The sequence below is a fragment of the Serinus canaria genome, chromosome 9 (assembly GCF_022539315.1).
Source record: "Serinus canaria isolate serCan28SL12 chromosome 9, serCan2020, whole genome shotgun sequence".
Taxonomy (NCBI): Eukaryota; Metazoa; Chordata; class Aves; order Passeriformes; family Fringillidae; genus Serinus; species Serinus canaria.
The window spans coordinates 18353738-18378437 of record NC_066323.1 but is presented as its reverse complement, the minus strand read 5'-3'; the positions used below and the strand labels follow the sequence as shown (position 1 = coordinate 18378437).

The 24700-nt window shown below is 52.0% G+C and overlaps 1 protein-coding gene, 3 long non-coding RNA genes and 4 other non-coding genes across 10 annotated transcripts in view; 2 read left to right on the top strand and 6 right to left on the bottom strand.

The window, feature by feature from the left end:
- LIMS2 (LIM zinc finger domain containing 2) overlaps positions 1-4648 on the bottom strand; it is a 32278-nt gene extending 27630 nt beyond the window's left edge. Inside the window, exon 1 of one of the 2 annotated variants that reach the window (XM_018913079.3) lies at positions 4564-4648. In XM_018913079.3, the coding sequence (XP_018768624.1) occupies positions 4564-4574 (11 nt within the window). In that variant the 5' untranslated portion in view covers positions 4575-4648. The other variant, XM_018913080.3, reaches the window with a different exon arrangement.
- A 1455-nt stretch (positions 4649-6103) lies between these two features.
- Positions 6104-6175, top strand: TRNAQ-CUG (transfer RNA glutamine (anticodon CUG)). Its single transcript has one exon. It is a non-coding gene; the product is annotated as a tRNA-Gln (tRNA).
- A 524-nt stretch (positions 6176-6699) lies between these two features.
- Positions 6700-7838, bottom strand: LOC108961914 (uncharacterized). Its single transcript, XR_001990326.3, has 2 exons — positions 7681-7838; positions 6700-7154 (listed from the first exon to the last, which is right to left on the bottom strand). It is a non-coding gene; the product is annotated as an uncharacterized LOC108961914 (long non-coding RNA).
- Positions 7839-10858: 3020 nt separating this feature from the next.
- LOC108961915 (uncharacterized) lies at positions 10859-20336 on the top strand. 2 transcript variants are annotated; one of them, XR_007778276.1, is made up of 2 exons: positions 10859-11022; positions 19904-20336. It is a non-coding gene; the product is annotated as an uncharacterized LOC108961915 (long non-coding RNA). The 2 variants fall into 2 exon arrangements; XR_001990327.3 differs by lacking the exon at positions 10859-11022 and adding an exon at positions 19215-19375.
- Positions 15312-16510, bottom strand: LOC127059925 (uncharacterized). Its single transcript, XR_007778277.1, has 2 exons — positions 16292-16510; positions 15312-15764 (listed from the first exon to the last, which is right to left on the bottom strand). It is a non-coding gene; the product is annotated as an uncharacterized LOC127059925 (long non-coding RNA).
- A 538-nt stretch (positions 20337-20874) lies between the features above and the next one.
- On the bottom strand, positions 20875-20946 carry TRNAQ-CUG (transfer RNA glutamine (anticodon CUG)). Its single transcript has one exon. It is a non-coding gene; the product is annotated as a tRNA-Gln (tRNA).
- A 1212-nt stretch (positions 20947-22158) lies between these two features.
- TRNAM-CAU (transfer RNA methionine (anticodon CAU)) lies at positions 22159-22230 on the bottom strand. The gene has a single exon. It is a non-coding gene; the product is annotated as a tRNA-Met (tRNA).
- Positions 22231-22895: 665 nt separating this feature from the next.
- On the bottom strand, positions 22896-22977 carry TRNAS-AGA (transfer RNA serine (anticodon AGA)). Its single transcript has one exon. It is a non-coding gene; the product is annotated as a tRNA-Ser (tRNA).
- Positions 22978-24700: the final 1723 nt, after the last annotated feature.

Sequence of the window (24700 nt, the reverse complement as noted above, 5' to 3'; positions counted from 1 at the left end):
CAGGAATCCCTTCTGACACTTAAAGAAAAACAGAAGGGTTTACTGGGGCCCAGTAAAACAGGCATGAATAAAGAACAAAATACTTCTAAATTCACAAATCAGCAGCCTTAAAATCTACAATGCACCCCACATTTCCTTGAGAGTTTCAGCTCCTGACCTGACAGCAATCTGCCAGTATAATTTCTTTCAGACTGTAAGTGTAGTTTATCCATTTCTATTTTAGAATACAAATGGAATAAAGAAAAATGTCCTCCATACTATGTGCCTCTGCTGACCTTTGAAATTTTAGAGCAATAAACAATTTTTAAAATGGAAGATTAAATCACCTTTTTCCTTCTAGCAAAAACCAAGATATTAAATCACCACAACAATAATCTCCCTTATCCTTAAGTAATCTGACAAAAAACCCTCCTTCTCTTTCAAACACTTTACGATTTTACCTGACTCATATGACTTTATTCTATTGATTTTCAAATAATCACTCTTCCATGGAAACTATGAATGTCTTCTCCAAAAGGGAAGATGAGGGAATTAAAGAAAAAAAAAACCATAAAAAACCAACAAAATCTCAACAGCAAACATCCTGTCTTCCTATCCCTCAACACAAGCTCACTCACTCACTCCTCTCTTGCCACCTTCTTACACACAGAGTGAAAATGCATGGGTTTGTTTTTTCTTTCCCTCTTGATATATTGCTTTTAAGAGACAGAGTTGATGCCAAACTCTACAGGTGGTTACTTTCTGGGCCAAAGCAGAGAAGAAAGCAGCCAGACTACTTTCAGGCATTTTCAGGTTCTTCCTCAGAAAAGGACCTCTATGGCCCAAGAACAGACTAAGGACCTTCCTATCTAGAGAGCAACAGAGAGCAAATTTACATAGAAAGATTAAGAATAAAACCACATTTTCAGCCCAGAAGAGCAGAAAGGGCTGCTCCTAACTCAGAGAGATAAAACATCTCTCATTTAATGCAGGTACTGTCTACTCAGCACCAAGAACCTTATACTCCCTCCTCTTTCAACCCATTTTACTTGCAATTGCTTTGTGTAAAGCAGCAGCAGCAGCAGCTCTCTACTGAATTAAAAAAGTATTTAACTAGCTAGCCTAATTGAAAATAATAAACTGTTATTTCTTACCTTCACTGGATTAGGAACAATCAATAAGCATATCTGTAAATGCAGCTGCTCTTCTTTTGTTGACTACAGGAAGTACATAGGCGTATCCAGATCCCAATTTGACTAAGTATAGTGATAACAAAAATTTCTTATGAAGATAATTATGCTCTGAAACATGCACTTGGGAAATATTTTGTCTTAGGCTTTGTATTAGCTTACTTTCTAAAGGCAACACAAAACAGCCAAAGCATATTTCACCTATGAGTTTTCCAATCAACATCACTCTCTTCCATTCTTGTTTAGTTTCTACTTTGGGCATTTGACAGTGAGCTACAGCTCACTGGTCATTCACAGATCCTCCTTGTTAGGAATAAGCCAAACACAGTAACAAAGCAGAATAAAACAACAAAATCCAGCTAACCAAACAAGATTAATCAACTCCACCCCAAACTCCAACAATCCGCAAAAAGGCAAAAGTCAAAATGAACAGATGGACTAAATACAGAAGCAGTCTTCCCTTATTTATTGGTAAGGAAGTACCATAGTTGACTTCTAAATGTTCCAAAAATCATACCAACTGTATTTATCAACACTGAAAATCACAGAAAGACTGCTTAGAAACATACTTTTCTTACATCTAATACACTATCTCTTATACAGAATTAATTTTCAAATATAGTTAAAACACCATGTAACCTCATAAAACTAAAGAGTGTGGCCAGCAGGTCAGGGAGGTGGCTCTCCTCCTCTATTTCCCCAATAGCCCAGCCCAGACCTGGCAGTCACAAATACTATTTCTAAAATCCAATTATCTGGTTATCAGGTTCCTCAAGTAAACGCAATCTTCACACTGTAAAAATGTAACTAGTGATATGTTTAAGACATGCATTTCATTTGCTAGATAGCCACCTAATTTTAGTAATTTTTTTACCATGAGTACACAAAAAGAAAGATGTGCATTTCTTTTTCCTGGACTTATATTTTTCCCTAATGCTAAAAATCAATAAATAAAATCAATGCAGTTTTTTAAATTCAGGACATGTTCTCTGCAGCCAAATGAAACAGAACACAACATTAATTGAGTTATTTTTCATGTATTTTAATATTAATAATGCATCTCTAATCAGAGTATCTAGAAGAGAGTCCTTCCATATTTCTATTTTATAAGAAAGGTGAAGTGAAAAAGAATGCAGTTTCAGCACCCCATGTTTTCCAGTCTTTTTCACTTTAGAACACTAAAACAACACAATCATTCCGTGTCAACAGTTTCAAGACCAAAGGGACATTTATGACCGTTCTTGGCTCAGGAAGGCTCCCACTGATGGATATTGTGGGGATGCTCCAGCTGTGAAGCAGTTCATCTCCTCCCAGAACCCTAAAAATCCCAAAAGCTGGAGAACATCTGACTGTATAGTGTCAGCAGACTTGAAGAACTACCAGATAAAAAACAGGGAACAATATCTGGGTACCACTCAGCAGAGTGAGCCCTAGCTGGATCTAAGGAAGAACATTCTCAATGCTGAATTCTTTGCAATGCCATAGGAGTCTGTCCTGGCCTGAAAAATAACACTGAACACAGTGCTTATCAATGGCATCAGCCAGGCAAGGTGCTGAGCAGAGAAAGTTTCACAGACACTGTAAAGCCTTGATGGGAAACCACTATTAACAAGAAAACAGCCAACTGAGGCACAGCTGTGACAAACAGCTTCAGTAAATTGTCCTGTCCTAGGAATTACAGCAGACAGAACTTTAGAAAGAAGTGTTTACAGCTGACAAACTTCCCAGGGCAAACAGCTCTGAAAACATTAAATAACACCCGAGTTCACTTTTCACAAGCTAAAGCCAAGGCCTGCTCATTTTAACAGCCCTGTGAAGTAAACCCAAGGAAAAGGGAACAGAAGTCCTGCATCATTTTAAACTGCACACTTTGCAGTATCTCAGCTATCCTGGAGTTGTCCACCCAGGCTCACCCTTCATGTGAATGAACAGTGTTACACTTTAACAGGCAAGTTTCAGGGGAAGCATGGAGAGAAGACAAAGATTACTGTCCACTGGCATTTCCCACTGTCCTCATGAGTGACTTCACCTGAAATAAGCCTGTCACTCTAAACAGTACCATGCCACAGTTCTGAAAAAATAAAATCAGCTGGCTTCATACAGCCAGAGTTCTTTCAAAGTCCTCTCCACCCTTTCTCTGTTTAAGAGCTGGATGGATAGCCACGACCTGTGAGCATTTAAGGCTCCTGAGTCTTCATCTAGCTGTAAGAAAATGAATGTCAACTTGTAAATACAGACCTGTTTCACAGTCAGAAAAATAAAAAAGGGACCATTAAAGACATGAGGCAAAACCCAGAAGAGTTTTGAGCATGTATAATCATCCAAGGGCATCAATTTGTCATCACAGAGACCAAAAATAATACATTCCCAAATCACAGATGAGCATACACAATTATTCAGCAGGTTCTCACACCCAACAACCCACTAATCAGGATCCACTTTGATCAGAAAAAGCTGCGTAATACAAACATCAAGACTTGACAAAAAAGGAAAGTGAATATTTATACACAAAGTGCTCTGAATCCATCTTAGTATTCCTAATCACAAAGAACAATCCTTCAGAACTACAGTAAAACAGCAGAACTCACAAGGCTGAGTGTCCTAAAAAGGGCATCTTGCTGATTGTAGTATTATGTCTTCATGCTTCTCATCTCCAAAACATTTCACAAAAGCAAGCTTATTTTCACAAACTGCTTACAACGTCTGGGTTTTATTTGACAGATAGGACAAAAAAGTGACATTACAGCACTTGTGCAAACCCTCGCAAAGCGCCAGAAAATGCCTTCCCCGCTCCTCTTCTCATTTACAACTGTCAATTAAGTTTCTTCACAGAGTTCTCCACTGTCAGATGGCACAAGAGGAGAATCAAGCACCAGATTTAAACAGCTCCCGGAACATGTTAACTCTAATGCCAGCTTGAAGAGGAGAGCGAATTTGTGGGCAGAGGGGCTGCGTGCAGATCAGTGAGGAGGGCCCCGACGGGGCAGCGGTGCGGGCACACCAGACGCAGGCTGCCAGCCCGGGTCACAGCGTGCGGCCAGAGAGCCCGGCCCTGCGCAAGCACAGCTCTCATCTACAGCTGCTCGCTCACATCTACAGCTGCTCACATCTACAGCTGCTCGCCCAGCTCTGCCTCTGCTCTGCCCTCCGCTGTGTCCCCGCGCAGGGCTCAGGCACAGCGGAGCAGCTCCGCGCTTGCACACCGGGCCGGAGCGTGCCCCGCTCCGCCCAGGCCTCACAGCAGCAAAGCCTTCTGCGCCGACCCTTCCCGCAGGCCCCCCATGGCGTTACCCGGGGCCAGAAGGAGCTGTTCCCGACACGTCACGGCCGGCCCAGGGCGGTGAAGGCGGGCACGGCCCAGACCCTCGCCCGGCTCCCGTGTGCCCGGCCTCACCTGCCCGTCATGGCGGCGAACCCCGCGCTGTCACCGAGGGGCTCCGGGGCGGGACAGGCGGCGCGGCCGCAGCGCTGCGGCCCCGGCGGCCAGCGCTGACCCCGCCCCGGCGGCGGCCCCGGCCCCTTGGGTGTGGGCGGGCACCGCAGCCGTCGGTGACTCAGGGCAGCCCCCCCGGACCTGCGCATACTTTTCCTATAAAGGCAAAGAAATATGGAATACCGAGACTGGGGAGCGGAAGGATGGGGGAGGCGGTCGGCGGCGGCACAGGCACGGCGTTTGCCCCTGCCCTGCCGCCGAAGCTGCTTTACCCCAGCTGGCAGCAAACCCATGGCAGCCGCTGTGAGTGTGGGGATAAGGGGGCAGCGCTGGCCGAGCCGCTGCCGGGCGCGCAGTCACATACACCGCACTGACGGGACTTTGTTCCTGAGATCGAAGGAGCCGCGCTTCCAGCCAGTTCTGCGGGCTACTCATCCCTGCTAACAGCCCCGCGGCGAGGGGAAGCGGCTTTCTGGAGTTTTAGCCTTCGGGTGCAGAAGACGGGTCTGGAAGTCTTCTAGAAAGGGGTCACGGCAGCCATTGCTGCTGAAGGATGAGGGACCGCACTCCCCAAGGCGGGCCCCTCCAAGTGCGACATTTTTCATAATGTCATCCATTCTTGCCCATGTTCAAGCATACTCTGATGTAAAGCAAACCACCAAATGTCATAGGAAGCTTCTGAAAAAAAGCAATTTAAATCTTTATTTTCATCTTGTGAGATAGCCCAGTATGCTGTGACTCACCGTTCTTACATGTCTTGTTGCATTTTAAGAGTGATGATTGAAAAATCTCTCTGTGCTCGCTGTGTTTTCTGGTGTCCAAACAATCTGATTTTTCAGCCCTACTGTAAACATTTAAAATATTACATCATTCCTCCCATAGCTGTCTGACTAACTGATAGCCAGGTATCCTAAGGCAAAACACTACACTGCCATGCAGTCTTAGATTTTGCCCTCCTTGCTGTGCACCACAGGCAGTGAGTGAACTTCTTCCTCACAGGAACTGGAGGCCAGTCATTGCTCAGCCCTTTGGTGTGTCAGCTGTCCTTTCTCCTTGCTGCCCCAGCCCCTTTCCTGGGATCAGCAGAGGGTCTTTCTTCACCTTTGGCAGAGATGGGGCAATGTTTTCCCGTGAGTAGTCCTTAAGGAGATGGAGTGGCTTGGGCTGGAGAACAGAAGGCAAGGAGGCCCTGCCTTCTGCTGTGTGAAGGTAGCTTGGCAAAGTAAATTTCCCTGAGTGAGAGAGGGCTTGTTGCAGATTGGGAAAGAGAAGATTTTGCGTGATTTGAAGGGTGGCACTTGTAAGAGAGGCCATGGCAGGCTTTCAGGAGGAGCTGTGCTGCTGCCCTGCAGGGTGGTGTGATTGGAGAGCGGCTGGAGGGCCTGCAGGAAGGGCGCACTCGGTGCCAGATGTGCAAGGCCATGGAGAGCCAGCATTGCTCAGCTGGGGCCATAAGGCTGAGGGAGGCTGAGGTCAGGGGTCCCCAAGGGCTTGGTTAGGAGGTCCTATGGTGTAATGGTGAGCACTCTGGACTCTGAATCCAGTGATTTGAGTTCAAATCTCAGTGGGACCTGAACCTTTTGCTTCCTCCCCTCAGCCTTGCCCTTAGCATGCTACACTCTCACACCTCTCCTCTGCTGCTGCTGCTGCTGCTGCTGCTGCTGCTTTGCTTCTACAAAGATCTCTGATGAATCACACAGCACCTGAGGAGCAGACCACCCACTCAAAATGGGACAGGCAGAGGACTCTGCTCTGGGACCCCTGGCTCCTGTGCCTGATGCATCCAAAACCAGAGTCTGGGCTCCGCAGCCCTGGGCAGCTGTTTCCAGGTTGGAGCATTCCCACAGGAAGAGCAGGTTACTCTGTATGCCCATCCCTGTTCACTTTTCTTGCTCCTTTCCTCTGCAGCTTCTTCTCCGCTTTTCCCTGCCAATTCCTTTCTATTGCTCTGTAATCTATTCAAGGAGTTCTATCAGCACTGGGCATTGCCCCATCATTGGGCTTACGTTTGTTGCCTTAGGAGAGGGAAGGACCTTCCTTGCAGAGCAGGTGGCAGGTGAGGGAGGAGGAGAACAAACAACCACGACTCTCCAGCAGTGCTGCACAAAGCCTTTAATGAGAAAGAGCAAAAGCGGCGGCAGAGAACAGAGACCAAGGAACGCGTGTGGGGGGCCAGGGAGGGTGAGAGATGGACCCATTTGCCAAGGACAACGGGGATGAAGCGCCGGCCTCAGCAGATCTGACCGCAGCGGGAGAAGGGCAAACACAGGCCTGAGCCCCCAGAGGAGATGGGAACCCCCGCGGTGCTGAGGGAGCTGCCCACAGCAGCTGACAGAGAGGATCCCACAGCAGTGTTCTGAGGGAAGGAGGTGAGGATGGGGCCCGGCATGGTCACCACCACCGGCGAAGGCCTCGATGTACACCGTGGAGTCAGCGCAGCGGGCGAGGCAGGGCTCAGTGCAGCTGCTGGCAAGGGGGGTTGGGCCACAGGGGCCGCAGGGCCGTGGGGGACAGGGTCTGCAGCAAGACATCTCTCGGTGCGGGAGGCAAAGCTGCAACACAGAGCAGGGAGCACCAACCGGCCTCAGGATCAGTCTGTCTCTCTGTCCCTCAGCTCTCCCCAGCTGCACATTTGCTATTCAAAACACACTCTGTGCCTACAGCTCCCAGCACCCTCCTCCAGCCCTCCGAGTGGCACGGCACGGGAAGGCCGCCCCACTTCAGCAATAGGACCCAGCAGAGCGGATTTAGGCCCCTGTGGAAAGACTGGTCACAGCCCATCTCCAGAGCAGACAGGGCTGTGTTAGACAGTGTCCCGCCATGCTCGGGCACATTTTGTTACACCATGGCAGGTGCAAATTCTGCCGGGCACATCCCCTGAGGCTGAGCCCCATTGATCCCCTCCTGCTGGAACAAAGCCCCCTCTTCCCAGCTGTCCCCAGCCCCCAGCATGCAAAGGCTGACGGCCTCCAACAGTTCTGTGTCAGGCCCGAGCTGAGGCAGCCCAAGGATCAAGCCGGGCGGCCTCCATGACAGCAGTTCAGCCCACAGGGAGGGATGGAGCGGGCTCAGGCTTACCTCGTTCCTCGAGGAAAGGGAGGCCAGAAACCAGGATGCAGAGCCTGCAGCAGAGCAGCCTTTTATGCTGGGTCCCAGAGCCCTGAGGGGCCACAACCATTCCTTGTTTGTGAAACATCCAAACTCCTGGGAGTGGCCACTTGCAAGGCCTCATTGCTGATGAGCTCCCTGCCTCTTTCATCTCAAATGTTGTTCTCCCTCTTTCTACAACACAAAATCACGTGGCAAGTCTTGTAATCACTTTGGCATGGGATGGACCTTAAAATCATCTACCTTGAGCGCCCTGAAATGGATTTTAGAGCTTCTTTGGACAACCTATTCCGGTGTATCTCCCCTCTTAGAGGAAAGTTTCTTTCCCAATATCCAATCTATGTACACATGCTTTCACTTTTGAGCTGGTAGCCTTTGACCCATCCCTACACACCACAACCAGCTATCCTTCCATTCCTTAATATCCTCTGGAAGCCTTCCACTCTCTTTGCTATGCAGCCCCAACCCTTTCAGCCTCTTCTCACAGGCTGATGGCTTGAGCAGCCTGGTGCTCTTTGTGGCTCCTCTGGACCCAGCGCAGGAGGTCTGTGTGTTTCTTAGGCTGTAGGTCCTAGGGCTGCAGGCAGTTCCCCAGGTACGGTGTCATGAGAGCCGAGTAGAGCAGGACAATGCCCTCCCTCGACCTGCTGCCCAGATTGCTCTGGATGCAGCCCAGAATAAGATTGGATTTTTGCACTGGGCTGCTAGCTGGCAGAGCAGGTTCATGTTCAGTATTTCAACCACCAGAATCTGCAGGTCCCCATCCACAGGGCTGCTCTCCCTCCACGCAAGGCCTAGCCTGTGTCCAGGCTTGGGATTGCCCTGACCTTGGCATGTGAAAACCAGAGCTCTGGCCTCAGCTTGACATGTTGGGATCCTCCAGAAAACATGGAGTTCTACACGTAGGATGGTGATGAAAGGCATGTATAAGTCTCTCCCTAGAAGACAAATTGACCCATTTTCCCAAACACAAATTGACCCACTTTGCTCAGTGTGTCCAGCCCTGAGGTCGGGATCTGGCTGGCGGCTTTGGGGCAGAGGCTGAGGGCAGGGAGCCCAAAGCTCATGGCTCCTTTTCCTGGGGCAGGCATCATTTGCCCATTCACCTAATATCACAGTTCAAAGGGATACTGGAAGAGTCTCCCAAAGCTTGTGGGAAGCAGTGTGATGTGGAAGAGTTGGGAAAATCCATGAGCTTCAGGCAACCCTGAATCATGCTGATGTGGAAATGAGTGCACATGGTGTCCTGGACTCGGGCGTTCCAGGGATACCACAGCACATGGCCTCTTTCCTAGGAAATATTTTGCTTTTGTCAGGGTCATTTCCAGACCTTTTAGGACCGGTCCCAAACCACCTTGTACATCCCTGTAATCTTGTGCTGCTGCTGCTGCAGCTTTCCAAAAGGCATTGCCTTTTGGTGGCCGCTCAAGAGCCCAGGTGATGCAGGGCGACCCAGGATAATGGAGGTTGGGAGAGACCACTGGAAGTTCTTTGCTCCCTCTCAGAGAAGAACAAACTTCCCAGATGCCTCAATAAACTCTGGGACTTGTCCCATTGTCCTCTGAACACAGAAACTGTCAGACAGTTCCCTGTCTCCTGAGCAGCACATCCAGAGATGCCCTGTACCGCCAGGAGGCCACCAGGAGATGGAAAGGGCTCCTACAGATGAGCCTCCCAGGTCCTCAACAGGGAGGACCAGCAGGAGATGACAGAGGCTGCTTGCACTGGTGAGCACACACCATGGCAGCCTGGAGGGCAGCAGGCTAGGTGTGTGCAGGGAGTGCCCCCTGCTCTGCATTGCACTCTCAGGCCTGTGACAAGGAACCCCTTTGGGGCAGAAGGGCTGGAAAGCGGAGAGAAGATCTGTCCCATCAGAGCTTTCACTATGTGTCCTCTGGAGCTTTCACCCCTAATCCTGAGAACTTCTCATTCTCCATGCACAGAAAGCCATCTCTCATCCCAAAAGCCAGGTATCTAATCACCCCATGGTTGGTGTCCTTTCCTTGGCACTGAAGAGGACATATCTGTGTTGCTGTCCCTATTTGGTGTCTCCAGGGACACAGGAAGTAGTAGTGGTGATCTCTGACAGAGAGAGGCACTGCCAGAGGACCAGGCAGAACATAAGGGCTGCAGCACCTGACATGGGGTAGGCAGTCGGCATGGCCCTTCTGCAACCTGCTGGAGATGGGCAAGGCATGGAGGGGGGAATGGAGCTGCTGCCTCCACCACCTCCTGGCAGTTCTGCAGAGAATGAAGCTAAACTCTCCTGAGAGCTGCACTGTCACAGGGCCAGAGGCAGCAATCACACGTTGCAATAAAGGAAACTCCAGAGTTCCCTGGGTGAGGACAAGGGACAAGCCTGGGTGAGCTGTACAAGGGATAGTGACCTCTTTTATAAGCTGTGACTATGCTTATAAGTCAGCAGGAGTGATCCAGTGTCTCTTTGAAATGTAAAATACATGGAATGGGAAACCCCATGCCAGACCCAGCAAAAAACAGCCATGGGCTCCCTGCCCTCAGCCTTTTCCCCAAAGCCACCAGCCAGGTCTGTGCCTCTGGGATGAGCATGCTGAGTAAAGCAGGTCAGTGTGGCTGTGGCTCTGTTTCAGGGGAACACACAGCATCTCTTTGATCACAAAACCAGGCCGTGGCACAGCCTGTGACTGTAAGCAAGTTCCCCATGGCTGTCACTCAGGCCTGCAGGGGACATCCTTTCAGCTGAACATGGGCTTCCCTTGCCACTGAGCTTTGCCACCTCCCTGCACAGTTGGGTCTCTTCCCCACTATGGGGTTATGCAGTGTTGACCTTGTACCTCAACTGACCCACAGGCTTCTGTATTTCTGTGATGACCCATGAAAGAAATGACTCTCAGGATGAGCCTGAGTGCCTGCACTGAAAGCTCCTGAGAGATGACCTGAGGTGTCGCTTAATGGCTGAATTTAACTGTAACTGGAGCCAAATTAACCATCCAGAAGAACAAGTGACAGAAACTCACAGACATTGAACAAATACATTTCAATTCACCTTATACACTGGCTTGGGACCTCCCAATGAAATTGCCTTAGGAAGCTGGGACACACATTAATCATTTAGATGTTTGGGAGTGTGAAACTGGTGAAAAATGCCTGAGATGAAAGAGGCAGGGAGCTCATCAGCAGTGAGGCCTTGCAAGTGGCCACTCCCAGGAGTTTGGATGTTTCACAAACAAGGAATGGTTGTGGCCCCTCAGGGCTCTGGGACCCAGCATAAAAGGCTGCTCTGCTGCAGGCTCTGCATCCTGGTCTCTGGCCTCCCTTTCCTCGAGGAACGAGGTAAGCCTGAGCCCGCTCCATCCCTCCCTGTGGGCTGAACTGCTGTCATGGAGGCCGCCCGGCTTGATCCTTGGGCTGCCTCAGCTCGGGCCTGACACAGAACTGTTGGAGGCCGTCAGCCTTTGCATGCTGGGGGCTGGGGACAGCTGGGAAGAGGGGGCTTTGTTCCAGCAGGAGGGGATCAATGGGGCTCAGCCTCAGGGGGATGTGCCCGGCAGAATTTGCTCCTGCCATGGTGTAACAAAATGTGCCCGAGCATGGCGGGACACTGTCTAACACAGCCCTGTCTGCTCTGGAGATGGGCTGTGACCAGTCTTTCCACAGGGACCTTAAAGCCGCTCTGCTGGGTCCTATTGCTGAAGTGGGGCGGCCTTCCCGTGCCGTGCCACTCGGAGGGCTGGAGGAGGGTGCTGGGAGCTGTAGGCACAGAGTGTGTTTTGAATAGCAAATGTGCAGCTGGGGAGAGCTGAGGGACAGAGAGACAGACTGATCCTGATCCTGAGGTTGGTGCTCCCTGCTCTGTGTTGCAGCTTTGCCTCCCGCACCGAGAGATGTCTTGCTGCAGACCCTGTCCCCCGCGGCCCTGCGGCCCCTGTGGCCCAACCCCCCTTGCCAGCAGCTGCACTGAGCCCTGCCTCGCCCGCTGCGCTGACTCCATGTTCTACATCGAGGCTTCGCCAGTGGTGGTGACCATGCCGGGCCCCATCCTCACCTCCTTCCCTCAGAACACTGCTGTGGGATCCTCTCTGTCAGCTGCTGTGGGCAGCTCCCTCAGCACCGCGGGGGTTCCCATCTCCTCTGGGGGCTCAGGCCTGTGTCTGCCCTTCTCCCGCTGCGGTCAGATCTGCTGAGGCCGGCGCATCATCCCCGTTGTCCTTGGCAAATGGGCCCATCTCTCGCCCTCCCTGGCCCCCACACGCGTTCCTTGGTCTCTGTTCTCTGTTGCCGCTTTTGCTCCTTCTCATTAAAGCCTTTGTGCAGCACTGCTGGAGAGTCGTGGTTGTTTGTTCTCCTCCTCCCTCACCTGCCACCTGCTCTGTAAGGATGGTATGGGAATTTTCTTTTCGCTTATCGAAGCCTATTAGTCCCCATCCAGGGAAAACCCAACCATGGATAAAGAGAATTATTTGAAGAAAAGCGTTGATTCCCCTCCCCCTGGGCTAAGGTGAACAAACCCCTGACTAAACTTAGTTCAAAAAATTATAAAAGTTTTTACGAAAAAGTGGCAGCAGGTGTAGAAGGAAAAGGAAGGCTATGGCAAATGTCACCCAAAAAGCTGAAGCCAAGCAGGCTACAACTTCTTCAGCAAGGCAGCCCTCACCCCAGCCTCCTGCTAACCACCACTGCTGCCCCTCACTCCTTCCCTTCCTCTCTGCTCCGCCTCCCCCACCCCACAAAATAGACACCCTGACAATTCACCTCCCTTCAGCCTGCCCTCCACACCTCCACGCCCTGCCCTTGCCCTTCTCCCACCCGCTCCTGCACACAGCCCTGCACACACACTGCCCCTTTCACACCCATGCTGCCCCTGCACCTGCTCCCTGCACCCCCGCAGCCTGAAGCCTGCAGCCTTGCCATCCATCAGGCCACCTCAAATTCAACAACATCCTCACGCCTGCACTCCTCACCACAAATACACCTGTGCTCCCACCAGTGCTGCAACACTGCTCCTGCCCGACACTTCAGAGCCTTGCTGGACAAGGCGGGGCACCGCTTGCCTTTGCTTGCAATTGCCAGCAGAAACAATTCTCCTCTTTTCGCTCTGCACATTCTGCTGCCTCGGGGCAATGCTGCTCCTGCTTACGCTGAAATAAAAGCTCTAAATCCCAGGTGTTTCTGCTAAGCAGGTTGTCAAGCTGAGGTTCCTTGCCTCTAACACTTGGCGCTACTGCAATGCAATGAAATGCTCAGCTCCAGGAGGAGATGAAATATTCAAATCCAGGTGCCCTCTGCATTTCCCCTTTCCTTTTTCTCTGAAATGCTGAGAAGGTCTCTGAGCTTCTTTTCGCTTGCAGTGCTTCCGCCACACCAAGTGGCTTGGCTGCATGGCACAGACCTTGCAGCAGCAATGGGCTTTTGTCCTCGACCCTTACATGTGACTATCAGACCTTGCATTGCAAGGTGAAGAAGGCTGTTCAGCAGCAGCAGCTTCTCCCTCACAGCTGCTCTGCAGGAAGAGCCAGGGCTGCAAGTGCAGGAGCCTTGGATCAGCTCCAGCTGCTGTCCATGGCACCCCACCTGTGGCTGCTCCCCGTGCCTGTGGTCAGCTGCCCGCAGCCCAAAAGGGACATGTGCCCATAGCTGGCAAGATTTGAACCTGCGCAGGGATTTCTAGTCCATCGCCTTCACCACTCAGCCACAACTACCTGCTCCAACCCTGACAGCCCTGCTCATCACCTACCCGGGGCCTGCCACAACCACACCCACACCCATGCACTTCCACCCAATGCTCCTCTTACCAACGACTGCTTCACATCCCTTAAAAATCACTCCCAAGCATACCACCAGGTGCCACCTTTCCCATTAAACAAAACCACTACAAACTTCCTTGGTAACGCTCACTCTCCTACACACAACCAAATAAAAACCAAACAATCTAAGCAGAAATTAAACAAGAACTAGCTAGGGGACGTCTGTGTGTCTGTGTGTGTCTGAGAGTATATGTGTGTGTGGGCGACAAAAGACAGTGAGGGCAAGGATACATACGAACACAGCCTAAAAGCTTTACAGCACTCAAACTTAACACTATTTTAACTTTACTAAAACCTAAAACCTAAATAATATCTTCCCCTAAAATCTGACAGAGGAAAAACACTTCATAGCATTTAACCTAACTTACAGCTTCAAAGTTATACTTAGCAACTTAGCAAAAGAGCCCCACTAAGCAGCATTTAGGTAAGTCTATATCTGTAACTTAGCCTTACTGACAGGCCGTACTTACTTAGATCTCCAAGGTTCTTAAACATCCAAGGAAGCAGTATTTCTCCCAGATTTGCAATAACAAATATGTGCACACGTGCATGTACACAGACATGAAGAGTCTGTACAAGCAACGTACCTGTGAAACATTTCCCTCGGTGGTCAGTGAAACACTCACTTGGGATGCCTTTGCATCTCCCAAAGGGGGAAGGGTCAGGCCTCAAGGAGTGAGGGTATCAGACCGGGAATCCTCCTTGTTGGTCAATCCTCCAAGTCTTGCAGCCCTGAGAGTTCACTGGCTCTGACAGCTGTCCCACTCAGGGCTGTTGCTGGTCACAGCCTGCTGTGGTCCAGGAGAGCTCAAATGGTCTCATTTTGGAGCATTCTTTGTGGGGTTCTAAGAGAGTGGGCTTTAGTCATAACAATGTTTCATTCTGGCCACAGATTGTGTTTGCACTTTCCTTGAAAGTGTGAGAACGAGAGTGTTGTGGTGTTCAGGAAACAGAAATATTTTCCAAGACCTGTCATTTTTGGGGGGTATTTTCGACATGTATATTTAAACACCAAAATACAGAGTGTGTGTGTATGCATATACATATACATATGTATATGTATATGTATATGTATATGTATATGTATATGTATATGTATATGTATATGTATATGTATATGTATATGTATATGCGTACACACACATATGTGTGTGTATATGTGTGTGCATGTGAGAGAGAGAATTGATAATGGTATGAATGTTGTCACAGTGAATTTGTAATTTAGTCCATGCTGTGACTGTGGATTGAGTGCTGCCAAACCCTTTTACACCCTTTTAATTTTGTATCCATATCCTTTGCATACCGTACACTTTCTGAATGCACAGTGTCCCTATAAAACATTAAACATTTCAAATCAATATTCTATTTATGCTTAATCTATTTAGTGAGTAACAGAGTGAACTTTGCTGGAAAACTCTGTTGAAGCCACATTGCTGATATCCAGGCGTGAAAAGAAGTGCTTTCCTCCTTTTCAGCCTACAATCCTATACCCACACCACTGACACTTCCCAAAATCACCAGTAGACGAGAGAAGACAAATTTTGCCCTGTTTTTCTGAAGAAGCTTTGAAAGGAACTAAATGTTACACAAAATCTATGAAATACCTCTCACAAGCAAGAAATTGGCACCAGGACATGCAGTGCTGCGATCTGCAGGTTACAGACTCAAGCTCAGTGACTGAAGCTTTGGTGCTCTGGTGTAATTTCTGGGAGTTTAGGGCAGCTCCCAGAGAGCTCAGGACAGCAGCCTGTGCTCACCCTGGCAGAGCAGGGAGCAGGTGAGGGAGGAGGAGAACAAACAACCACGACTCTCCAGCAGTGCTGCACAAAGGCTTTAATGAGAAGGAGCAAAAGCGGCAACAGAGAACAGAGACCAAGGAACGCGTGTGGGGGCCAGGGAGGGCGAGAGATGGGCCCATTTGCCTAGGACAACGGGGATGATGCGCCGGCCTCAGCAGATCTGACCGCAGCGGGAGAAGGGCAGACACAGGCCTGAGCCCCCAGAGGAGATGGGAACCCCCGCGGTGCTGAGGGAGCTGCCCACAGCAGCTGACAGAGAGGATCCCACAGCAGTGTTCTGAGGGAAGGAGGTGAGGATGGGGCCCGGCAGGGTCACCACCACTGGCGAAGCCTCGATGTACACCGTGGAGTCAGCGCAGCGGGCGAGGCAGGGCTCAGTGCAGCTGCTGGCAAGGGGGGTTGGGCCACAGGGGCCGCAGGGCCGTGGGGGACAGGGTCTGCAGCAAGACATCTCTCGGTGCGGGAGGCAAAGCTGCAACACAGAGCAGGGAGCACCAACCGGCCTCAGGATCAGTCTGTCTCTCTGTCCCTCAGCTCTCCCCAGCTGCACATTTGCTATTCAAAACACACTCTGTGCCTACAGCTCCCAGCACCCTCCTCCAGCCCTCCGAGTGGCACGGCACGGGAAGGCCGTCCCACTTCAGCAATAGGACCCAGCAGAGCGGCTTTAAGGTCCCTGTGGAAAGACTGGTCACAGCCCATCTCCAGAGCAGACAGGGCTGTGTTAGACAGTGTCCCGCCATGCTCGGGCACATTTTGTTACACCATGGCAGGTGCAAATTCTGCCGGGCACATCCCCTGAGGCTGAGCCCCATTGATCCCCTCCTGCTGGAACAAAGCCCCCTCTTCCCAGCTGTCCCCAGCCCCCAGCATGCAAAGGCTGATGGCCTCCAACAGTTCTGTGTCAGGCCCGAGCTGAGGCAGCCCAAGGATCAAGCCGGGCGGCCTCCATGACAGCAGTTCAGCCCACAGGGAGGGATGGAGCGGGCTCAGGCTTACCTCGTTCCTCGAGGAAAGGGAGGCCAGAGACCAGGATGCAGAGCCTGCAGCAGAGCAGCCTTTTATGCTGGGTCCCAGAGCCCTGAGGGGCCACAACCATTCCTTGTTTGTGAAACATCCAAACTCCTGGGAGTGGCCACTTGCAAGGCCTCACTGCTGATGAGCTCCCTGCCTCTTTCATCTCAAATGTTCTCCCACTTAATGCATTTTTCAACAAGAGCTCTGGCCTCAGCTTGACATGTTGGGATCCTCCAGAAAACAGGGAAATCAACATGCAAGAAGATAATCAAAGGCATGTCTATGTCACTCCCTGAAAGACAAACTGACCCATTTTCCCAAACACAAATTGACCCACTTTGTTCAGTGTGTCCAGCCCTGAGGTCAGGATCTCGACGGCGGCTTTGGGGCAGAGGCTGAGGGCAGGGAGCCCAAAGCTCATGGCTCCTTTTCCTGGGGCAGGCATCATTTGCCCATTCACCTAATATCACAGTTCAAAGGGATACTGGAAGAGTCTCCCAAAGCTTGTGGGAAGCAGTGTGATGTGGAAGAGTTGGGAAAATCCATGAGCTTCAGGCAACCCTGAATCATGCTGATGTGGAAATGAGTGCACATGGTGTCCTGGACTCGGGCGTTCCAGGGATACCACAGCACATGGCCTCTTTCCTAGGAAATATTTTGCTTTTGTCAGGGTCATTTCCAGACCTTTTAGGACCGGTCCCAAACCACCTTGTACATCCCTGTAATCTTGTGCTGCTGCTGCTGCAGCTTTCCAAAAGGCATTGCCTTTTGGTGGCCGCTCAAGAGCCCAGGTGATGCAGGGCGACCCAGGATAATGGAGGTTGGGAGAGACCACTGGAAGTTCTTTGCTCCCTCTCAGAGAAGAACAAACTTCCCAGCTGCCTCAATAAACTCTGGGCCTTGTCCCATTGTCCTCTGAACACAGAAACTGTCAGACAGTTCCCTGTCTCCTGAGCAGCACTTCCAGAGATGCCCTGTACCGCCAGGAGGCCACCAGGAGATGGAAAGGGCTCCTACAGATGAGCCTCCCAGGTCCTTGACAGGGAGGACCAGCAGGAGATGACACTGAGGCTGTGTGCACTGGTGAGCACACACCATGGCAGCCTGGAGGGCAGCAGGCTAGGTGTGTGCAGGGAGTGCCCCCTGCTCTGCATTGCACTCTCAGGCCTGTGACAAGGAACCCCTTTGGGGCAGAAGGGCTGGAAAGCGGAGAGAAGATCTGTCCCATCAGAGCTTTCACTATGTGTCCTCTGGAGCTTTCACCCCTAATCCTGAGAACTTCTCATTCTCCATGCACAGAAAGCCATCTCTCATCCCAAAAGCCAGGTATCTAATCACCCCATGGTTGGTGTCCTTTCCTTGGCACTGAAGAGGACATATCTGTGTTGCTGTCCCTATTTGGTGTCTCCAGGGACACAGGAAGTAGTGGTGGTGATCTCTGACAGAGAGAGGCACTGCCAGAGGACCAGGCAGAACATAAGGGCTGCAGCACCTGACATGGGGTAGGCAGTCGGCATGGCCCTTCTGCAACCTGCTGGAGATGGGCAAGGCATGGAGGGGGGAATGGAGCTGCTGCCTCCACCACCTCCTGGCAGTTCTGCAGAGAATGAAGCTAAACTCTCCTGAGAGCTGCACTGTCACAAGGCCAGAGGCAGCAATCACACGTTGAAATAAAGGAGACTCCAGAGTTCCCTGGGTGAGGACAAGGTACAGGCCTGGGAGAGCTGAACAAGTGACCTCTTTTGTAAGCTGTGTCTGTGTTTAGAAGTCAGCAGGACAAGGCCCAGAGCCTGCTGAGCAGCTGGGGCAGTGACATCTGCCCAGAGCAGTTGATAGGAGCACAAGACCTCCAGAGCTCCACACACACCTTCTGGGATCAATGTGGGGTACTCAGAGTCACCACAGCCCGGGAGCTGCCACCAAAAGACCGGCCTTGGGAGACAGCAAATGCAGGAGATTGCAGACAAGCACCAGGTGATCCACGACTGGGAATACAAGGTGGGGAAATATCCTTCATGGCAGCAGAACATTGAGGGTATGAGCTCTGTCATGCCTTGAGCGCCTGAGTCTGTGGCACCCAGTCCACTGAAGTCCACACTGGGTGACTCAGGTTTGCCTGGAGCTCAGGGATTTTCCCAGCTCTTCCACATCACAATGACACCCACTCTGCTGCTCAGGAAGACTGGTCAGTGTCCCTTTGAAATGTAAAATACATGGAATGGGAAACCCCATGCCAGACCCAGCAAAAAACAGCCATGGGCTCCCTGCCCTCAGCCTTTTCCCCAAAGCCACCAGCCAGGTCTGTGCCTCTGGGATGAGCATGCTGAGTAAAGCAGGTCAGTGTGGCTGTGGCTCTGTTTCAGGGGAACACACAGCATCTCTTTGATCACAAAACCAGGCCGTGGCACAGCCTGTGACTGTAAGCAAGTTCCCCATGGCTGTCACTCAGGCCTGCAGGGGACATCCTTTCAGCTGAACATGGGCTTCCCTTGCCACTGAGCTTTGCCACCTCCCTGCACAGTTGGGTCTCTTCCCCACTATGGGGTTATGCAGTGTTGACCATGTACCTCAACTGACCCACAGGCTTCTGTATTTCTGTGATGACCCATGAAAGAAATGACTCTCAGGATGAGCCTGAGTGCCTGCACTGAAAGCTCCTGAGAGATGACCTGAGGTGTCACTTAATGGCTGAATTTAACTGTAACTGGAGCCAAATTAACCATCCAGAAGAACAAGTGACAGAAACTCACAGACATTGAACAAATACATTTCAATTCACCTTATACACTGGCTTGGGACCTCCCAATGAAATTGCCTTAGGAAGCTGGGACACACATTAATCATTTAGATGTTTGGGAGTGCGAAACTGGTGAAAAATGCCTGAGATGAAAGAGGCAGGGAGCTCATCAGCAGTGAGGCCTTGCAAGTGGCCACTCCCAGGAGTTTGGATGTTTCACAAACAAGGAATGGTTGTGGCCCCTCAGGGCTCTGGGACCCAGCATAAAAGGCTGCTCTGCTGCAGGCTCTGCATCCTGGTCTCTGGCCTCCCTTTCCTCGAGGAACGAGGTAAGCCTGAGCCCGCTCCATCCCTCCCTGTGGGCTGAACTGCTGTCATGGAGGCCGCCCGGCTTGATCCTTGGGCTGCCTCAGCTCGGGCCTGACACAGAACTGTTGGAGGCCGTCAGCCTTTGCATGCTGGGGGCTGGGGACAGCTGGGAAGAGGGGGCTTTGTTCCAGCAGGAGGGGATCAATGGGGCTCAGCCTCAGGGGGATGTGCCCAGCAGAATTTGCACCTGCCATGGTGTAACAAAATGTGCCCGAGCATGGCGGGACACTGTCTAACACAGCCCTGTCTGCTCTGGAGATGGGCTGTGACCAGTCTTTCCACAGGGACCTTAAAGCCGCTCTGCTGGGTCCTATTGCTGAAGTGGGGCGGCCTTCCCGTGCCGTGCCACTCGGAGGGCTGGAGGAGGGTGCTGGGAGCTGTAGGCACAGAGTGTGTTTTGAATAGCAAATGTGCAGCTGGGGAGAGCTGAGGGACAGAGAGACAGACTGATCCTGAGGCCGGTTGGTGCTCCCTGCTCTGTGTTGCAGCTTTGCCTCCCGCACCGAGAGATGTCTTGCTGCAGACCCTGTCCCCCACGGCCCTGCGGCCCCTGTGGCCCAACCCCCCTTGCCAGCAGCTGCACTGAGCCCTGCCTCGCCCGCTGCGCTGACTCCACGGTGTACATCGAGCCTTCGCCGGTGGTGGTGACCCTGCCGGGCCCCATCCTCACCTCCTTCCCTCAGAACACTGCTGTGGGATCCTCTCTGTCAGCTGCTGTGGGCAGCTCCCTCAGCACCGCGGGGGTTCCCATCTCTTCTGGGGGCTCAGGCCTGTGTCTGCCCTTCTCCCGCTGCGGTCAGATCTGCTGAGGCCGGCGCATCATCCCCGATCTCTCGCCCTCCCTGGCCCCCCACACGCGTTCCTTGGTCTCTGTTCTCTGCCGCCGCTTTTGCTCTTTCTCATTAAAGGCTTTGTGCAGCACTGCTGGAGAGTCGTGGTTGTTTGTTCTCCTCCTCCCTCACCTGTCACCTGCTCTGCAAGGAAGATCCTTCCCTCTCCTAAGGCAACAAACGGAAGCCCAATGATGGGGCAGTGCCCAGTGCTGGTAGAACTCCTTGAATAGATTACAGAGCAATAGAAAGGAATTGGCAGGGGAAAGCGGAGAAGAAGCTGCAGAGGAAAGGAGCAAGAAAAGAGAAGTGAACAGGGATGGGCATACAGAGTAACCTGCTCTTCCTGTGGGAATGCTCCAACCTGGAAACAGCTGCCCAGGGCTGCGGAGCCCAGACTCTGGTTTTGGATGCATCAGGCACAGGAGCCAGGGGTCCCAGAGCAGAGTCCTCTGCCTGTCCCATTTTGAGTGGGTGGTCTGCTCCTCAGGTGCTGTGTGATTCATCAGAGATCTTTGTAGAAGCAAAGCAGCAGCAGCAGCAGCAGCAGCAGCAGCAGCAGCAGCAGAGGAGAGGTGTGAGAGTGTAGCATGCTAAGGGCAAGGCTGAGGGGAGGAAGCAAAAGGTTCAGGTCCCACTGAGATTTGAACTCAGATCACTGGATTCAGAGTCCAGAGTGCTCACCATTACACCATAGGACCTCCTGACCAGCCCTTGGGGACCCCTGGCCTCAGCCTCCCTCAGCCTTATGGCCCCAGCTCTGTGAGCAACGCTGGCTCTCCATGGCCTTGCACATCTGGCACCGAGTGCGCCCTTCCTGCAGGCCCTCCAGCCGCTCTCCAATCACACCACCCTGCAGGGCAGCAGCACAGCTCCTCCTGAAAGCCTGCCATGGCCTCTCTTACAAGTGCCACCCTTCAAATCACGCAAAATCTTCTCTTTCCCAATCTGCAACAAGCCCTCTCTCACTCAGGGAAACTTACCTTGCCAAGCTACCTTCACACAGCACGGGCCCCCTTGCCTTCTGTTCTCCAGCCCAAGCCACTCCATCTCCTTAAGGACTACTCACGGGAAAACATTGCCCCATCTCTGCCAAAGGTGAAGAAAGACCCTCTGCTGATCCCAGGAAAGGGGCTGGGGCAGCAAGGAGAAAGGACAGCTGACACACCAAAGGGCTGAGCAATGACTGGCCTCCAGTTCCTGTGAGGAGGAAGTTCACCCACTGCCTGTGGTGCACAGCAAGGAGGGCAGAACCCTCTCTGGTAAATCTTCCCTCCTGCAAGGAACTTCAGTGCAAGGCATCCCAGGATGACACAATTCCAAATGCCTGCTCAAAGCGTGGCTGGAGACAAAGCAAGGACAAGGCGACTCAGTGCCTGAGCCCCATTGCAAACCCAGCCTGATGCCCAGGTGTGGAGAAGCACAAAGTTCTCTGCCCACCTGGCTGCAGTGGCTCAGCACTCTCCGAGAGTCTCTGCAGGATCCAGAGCAGCCCCCGCAGTTGGCTTTTGCCCTGGCTGACCTGGCTCAAAGCCGGTCTCTTCCTCTGGGGCTGGGAGGTACCCGGAGTCCTGGGCAGGATCCTGGCTGCGGGGAGCAGGAGCAGTGGCTCAACTGCTCTGTGAGAGAGCAATTGCAGAGAAAAGGGGCCTCTCTCTTTGGGACCAGGGGAGGCCAGGGTGTCTGGAGCCACTCTGTAGAAAAGCTGGTTTGCCTTGGCCAGGAATGGCTGAGACCTGCTCACCTGCTTGGAAGGCAGCTCTGCCAAGCAATGCCCCACAAGCCCCTGCAGCAGGTAGAAGATGTAGAAGGAAGAGGAAAGCTATGGCAAGTGTCACCCAAAGACCTGGGGCCAAGCAGGCTACAACTTCTTGGGCGAGGCAGCCCTGGAGAAAAAAAAAAAAACAACACCTTAGCAGAGGATGGTTTCGATCCATCGACCTCTGGGTTATGGGCCCAGCACGCTCCCGCTGCGCCACTCTGCTCCTCCTCACACCTGCCTGCCATTGCCCTCACCCCAGCCTCCCGCTGACCACCACTGCTGCCCCTCACTCCTTCCCTTCCTCTCTGCTCCGCCTCCCCCACCCCACAAAATAGACACCCTGACAATTCACCTCCCTTCAGCCTGCCCTCCACACCTCCACGCCCTGCCCTTGCCCTTCTCCCACCCGCTCCCGCACACAGCCCTGCACACACACTGCCCCTTTCACACCCATGCTGCCCCTGCACCTGCTCCCTGCACCCCCGCAACACAGCCTGCAGCCTTGCCATCCATCAGGCCACCTCAAATCCAACAACATCCTCACGCCTGCACCCCTCACCACAAATACACCTGTGCTCCCACCAGTGCTGCAACACTGCTCCTGCCCGACACTTCAGAGCCTTGCTGGACAAGGCGGGGCACCGCTTGCCTTTGCTTGCAATTGCCAGCAGAAACAATTCTCCTCTTTTCGCTCTGCACATTCTGCTGCCTCGGGGCAATGCTGCTCCTGCTTACGCTTTGCTGAAATAAAAGCGCTGACTTCTGGCCACTTGGTGCCAAGCCTTGCCTTTAACACTTGCTGCTACTGCGCGGGAATGAAACGCTGCTGTCCACGGCAACCACCTGTGACTGTGGTCAGCTGCCCGCAGCCCAAAAGGGACACCCACCCGTAGTTGGCAGGATTCGAACCTGCGCGGGGAAACCCCAATGGATTTCTAGTCCATCGCCTTCACCACTCGGCCACAACTACCTGCTCCAGCCCTGACAGCCCTGCTCATCACCTACCTGGGGCCTGCCACACCCACGCACTTCCGCCCAACGCTCCTCTTACCAACGACTGCTTCACATCCCTTAAAAATCACTCCCAAGCCTACCACCAAGTGCCACCTTTCCCATTAAACAAAACCACTACAAACTTCCTTGGCAACGTTCACTCTTCTACACACAGGACACTTAAGGCACAACAAGATCAAACAAACAACAACAAAACCAAACAAAAAAACAAGCCATCTAAACAGAAATTAAACAAGAACTAGCTAGGGGATGTCTGTGTGTCTGTGTGTGTGTCTGAGAGTATATGTGTGTGTGTGTGTGTGTGTGTGTGTGTGTGTGTGTGTGCGCGCGCGCGCGACAAAAGACAGTGAGGGCAAGGATACATACGAACACAGCCTAAAAGCTTTACAGCACTCAAACTTAACACTATTTTAACTTTACTAAAACCTAAAACCTAAATAATATCTTCCCCTAAAATCTGACAGAGGAAAAACACTTCATAGCATTTAACCTAACTTACAGCTTCAAAGTTATACTTAGCAACTTAGCAAAAGAGCCCCACTAAGCAGCATTTAGGTAAGTCTATATCTGTAACTTAGCCTTACTGACAGGCCGTACTTACTTAGATCTCCAAGGTTCTTAAACATCCAAGGAAGCAGTATTTCTCCCAGATTTGCAATAGCAAATATGTGCACACGTGCATGTACACAGACATGAAGAGTCTGTACAAGCAACGTACCTGTGAAACATTTCCCTCGGTGGTCAGTGAAACACTCACTTTGGATGCCTTTGCATCTCCCAAAGGGGGAAGGGTCAGGCCTCAAGGAGTGAGGGCATCAGCCCGGGACTCCTCCTTGTTGGTCAATCCTCCAAGTCTTGCAGCCCTGAGAGTTCACTGGCTCTGACAGCTGTCCCACTCAGGGCTGTTGCTGGTCACAGCCTGCTGCGGTCCAGGAGAGCTCAAATGGTCTCATTTTGGAGCACTCTTTGTAGGGTTCTAAGAGAGTGGGCTTTAGTCGTAACAACGTTTCATCCTGGCCACAGATTGTGTTTGCACTTTCCTTGAAAGTGTGAGAACGAGAGTGTTGTGGTGTTCAGGAAACAGAAATATTTTCCAAACCGGTCATGAGGAAAACATGATCTTGTCAGGCAGCAGTTCTTGGGAAGAGAGAATGTTGCTGATAAGCTGAGGAAGAGCTGAGACCAGGTGCTGCTTCCAAGACCGAGGCCTAATGAGCATTTCTCAGATCTCAGTGCGGCCTGAAAAAGGAGAGGGGAGGAATGCACCACCACAGCTCCCCTCCACATTTGCAGCTGGGAGCCTCGCAGAGCCAGCCGAGCCCTGGGGCTGTGCTGCAGAGGCCTGAGAGGCACAGCCCCAAGGGCTCCAGCTGCAGCTCTGTGAGCCTTGGCCTCAGCCAGGCATCTGGGATCCCCTGCCCTGTGGCTGTGGTCATTCACCCTCTCCTGTGCTCCTCCCCCTGACAATCCTTGACTGAAGCAGCTGCAAGAGAAAGCATCCCCTTAGCCAAACCAGCTGGGCGAGGAAGGGTCCCTCACCGCACCAGGTGCTCTTGCCTGATACAGCTGGGAACAGCCCTGACCATAACTGCAGCATCACCTTCCCCTGAGCAGCACGAGCCGCGATGGGGAACAAAGGATAATCAGTCCTCCCACAGCAGCCTTGGAACTTGATGAAT